We start from the raw sequence: 3,288 nt of genomic DNA on the forward strand, positions 1-3,288 counted from the left end.
AAGAAAAATATATCCTTGGATGAAAACATAATCATAAATGATCTATTTGGATCCCTTCATGCAACTATAATAATTAACTTTTTAAGGATAGCACATAGAAATAATTGATCTAGTAACTTAAATTTTGGGTATTACATAGATGTTGACCCCACTAAGAATCGTGTACATTCATTTTTTGTTTTAAATGGTATTTTCATGGTTTTTTGGTATATTCCCGAAATGGGAACGTTGGGACGTTCAAGGTATAAAGAATAGTCAAATTCAAACATAATTTTATTTTAACTCCTGATAAGCAAACAATACAACTGACATATATAGATAACTGTTTACACATAATATATGATAACTAGTTAACGAAAAAAAAAATTATAATATATTTCCATTTACAATTATTACATTATTTGGTAGAGATATCAATTTCTACTATCTTTACTTCTGGTCATGATATTTAGGACTGCATCCTTTGTGAAGTTTTTTTTTTTACACATTTTGTGCAATTCAGTCTTGTGTTTTTTGACACATCACGCATCTACCTTGCTTACATTCCACTAGGAAATGGTAGAATCCATTATATCTTAAGGCCACGCTAGGTGGAGCAGTTGGTCCACCTTGGCGCTTTATGATATTTTCCGACTTCACTAATGCTCTTGCAATTTCTCTCCTAAACTGCAAAGGAGTTGTGTTTGTTTTGTTCACGTGTTTATAGAATCTGTAAGCAGCAACAATAGATAGGTTTATTACATGTGCAAACAAATTCCACCGCCATTTCTTTGATCGAAGCCGTGGTCGAGATGAAGCAAGAAGTCTATCACAGATGTCTACGCCTCCCATTCCTTGATTATACATTTTTATCAGATACGGTTGATCAACTGTTTTCTTGTGCTCATGTTTAACTCTTCTTTCAACTTTTTGTATGGCAAACACTCCATAATAGTTGCCTGCAACAGTAACTGGACAGTTATAATTCCATTTGACGCAAACAACAGTTCCATCTGACCAAAAATCACATGTTCCCCTTGGTTTCCTTTTGCATTCTTTCTTTGATAGTAGTGGTCAGTGACCAGTTCTATTATCTCTTACAGTACCACATGCCCTAATATTTTCTTCTGCAAGATTAGTAAGCCGCAGGTGACTCGTAAAGAAATTGTCAAAGAAGACAACATGTTGATTTTTGTTTGAAACCGGAGTCAACATATTTTTCACAACATGTTATCTTAAAGGAGTTTTTCACCTAGAATCTTTGCCACAGTAACTATCAAAGTTTTAAGGAAATCCATCAGAGCTACAAAGCATCCACAGTTTGTATCCAAACCAGACAGGTTTACTTTTTATAAATTGCTTTGCACTGTGAAGACCGCGGTACGGAGCCATAGATTCATCAATGCTCAATTGTTCATGAAATACTCCAAATTGCTGACAATTATTTCTTAACATATCAAATAGAGGGAAATTTTTTGCTACTTTCGAATGGGCCAGATTCTCATTGTCAGAAATATGAAGATATTTTTTTATAATACGGAAACGATCTCTGCTCATTACTTTCGAGAAAATAGGTGCTTCCATGTCATCTGCAGTTCTCCAATAGTCTTTTTCGGACGGAAGACAGTGATAGCCACTCATAATCAATAAACCTAAAAACTTTCTCATTTCCCTAGCATCTACTGAAAATGTCAGTGCATTTTTGTCTCTTTGTGCAAAAAGATTTGTTTGTTCCACAATTTGTGATATTATATCATCTGTGAAAAATAATGAGAATATGTCATGCATACTTTCTTCTGCATGTTCACCAACAACATCACTTTTTAGAATTGGGTCAAGTTCACCAAAAAATGTTTTTTCATTTTTTCTCCATCTTTTACTAATTGTATTCGTAACATCATCATGTCCATGTTCTGCATTGTTTTCCTCTTCTGAATCTTCTCCATGTATCTCAACCTCACCAGCAATTTCATCATGCATGTAATTGTTATCAAGAATATTATCATCACCCTCTTCATCATTGTCGTTACCTGAATTTTAGTATAAACATTACTATTTACTGTGGTAATTTTGGTCCCAAATGTAATGATAATGTAAGATAACAATTTCAAAGTAATTATCTAAAAAATATCCTAACTTTGGTCTGCTAGCTCAGGAGGAAGCACAACTAAATATATGCAAATTATCACCAGCATTTTCTTCAATTAAATCTCTTGCTGTTGCTAAAAATCGTAATCTCAATTTTCCGTAAAAAGATTTGGTGTCCATTACTGACAGATGTTGTCTCTATGGGGTCATTTACTACACTAACAACTCTAATTACTGCAAGCCAAAGAAAGTAACGAAAATGGAGACGTGTTGAAACAGAAAATTTCCTTTGTTCTAATTTATTATTTATCTTTCATTACTATAAATGTCCAACGTTCCCATTTTGGGAATAACAGATTCAAACGTTATTTTGAACAAGTTCCAAATTTATAAATTATTAAATATTTTGGGAAATGCTATTGTTTATACTGATTTAAAAAAATTGATAAGTAAATTTGATATTTATAACTTTTTACTACACAAAAAAATGAATCATAAATAGTACATAAAATTTTAAATTTACTGTCATCTTCATGCAAACATAGCAGCACTATAATATATATTTTTAAATTATTTATTAAAATTGATGTATTTTCTAAGTATTAGTAAACCGATTTCATAAATTAATTATTTTTTTCTAACCTAATGGAAAAAAGATATAGACTTAGAAAATCATGTTCCCAGAATGGGACCGTTGGACTTTAAAGGGTTAAGTAAATTTATAAAATTAGAATATATGTTGCATTTAAAAAAAAATCTTATTTATTCTTAATTTCAAAAATAACAGGTTAATTGATGAACCTAAATGTTTTTGGTCTACCAATTTGAGGTGGTATGTCGCTATAAAAACCAAACTCCGTAGTAGATTTTTAATGAATTTAAAATTATTTTTATTCCATCTTATCCCTTTAGACAGGGTTCAGGATATTTGGGGTAGACAATCAAATTATGTCTAAATATAGCTTTAAATAAAATATAAAGAATTGCAACAAGTAGGCTTATTCTGTAACAGTATGAAATTCTTCAAATTAATTTTCTGACTGAACTTTTCTTAGGGTTCAAAGAATTGTTCTTAGGCATAATTGAACTTTTTGATTTTGCTGCCATGTGCAAAATATGTTATAGAGTTAATTGTAGTAAGTCTTTAGTAGGAAGAAAAATACTTAAGTTATTTGCAAACAATTTCAATGAATATTCGTATATGTAAATAACTATCATAAT

At 30.8% G+C, this 3,288-nt stretch overlaps 2 protein-coding genes across 2 annotated transcripts; both read right to left on the reverse strand.

Moving 5' to 3' along the window:
• Positions 1 to 533: 533 nt before the first annotated feature.
• On the reverse strand, positions 534 to 846 carry LOC121132195 (piggyBac transposable element-derived protein 3-like; the record flags this gene model as incomplete). The annotated part of the gene is made up of 1 exon (XM_040727589.2): positions 534 to 846. A coding segment is annotated over exon 1 (313 nt), but the record flags the coding sequence as incomplete, so codon positions are not given.
• A 417-nt stretch (positions 847 to 1,263) lies between these two features.
• On the reverse strand, positions 1,264 to 2,247 carry LOC139907571 (piggyBac transposable element-derived protein 3-like). Its single transcript, XM_071893995.1, has 2 exons — positions 2,169 to 2,247; positions 1,264 to 2,009 (listed from the first exon to the last, which is right to left on the reverse strand). The coding sequence occupies exons 1-2, from the start codon at positions 2,245 to 2,247 to the stop codon at positions 1,264 to 1,266; spliced, it is 825 nt and encodes a 274-aa protein (XP_071750096.1).
• Between the last annotated feature and the right edge of the window lie 1,041 nt (positions 2,248 to 3,288).

The sequence above is a fragment of the Lepeophtheirus salmonis genome, unplaced genomic scaffold (assembly GCF_016086655.4).
Source record: "Lepeophtheirus salmonis unplaced genomic scaffold, UVic_Lsal_1.4 unplaced_contig_8954_pilon, whole genome shotgun sequence".
Taxonomy (NCBI): Eukaryota; Metazoa; Arthropoda; class Copepoda; order Siphonostomatoida; family Caligidae; genus Lepeophtheirus; species Lepeophtheirus salmonis.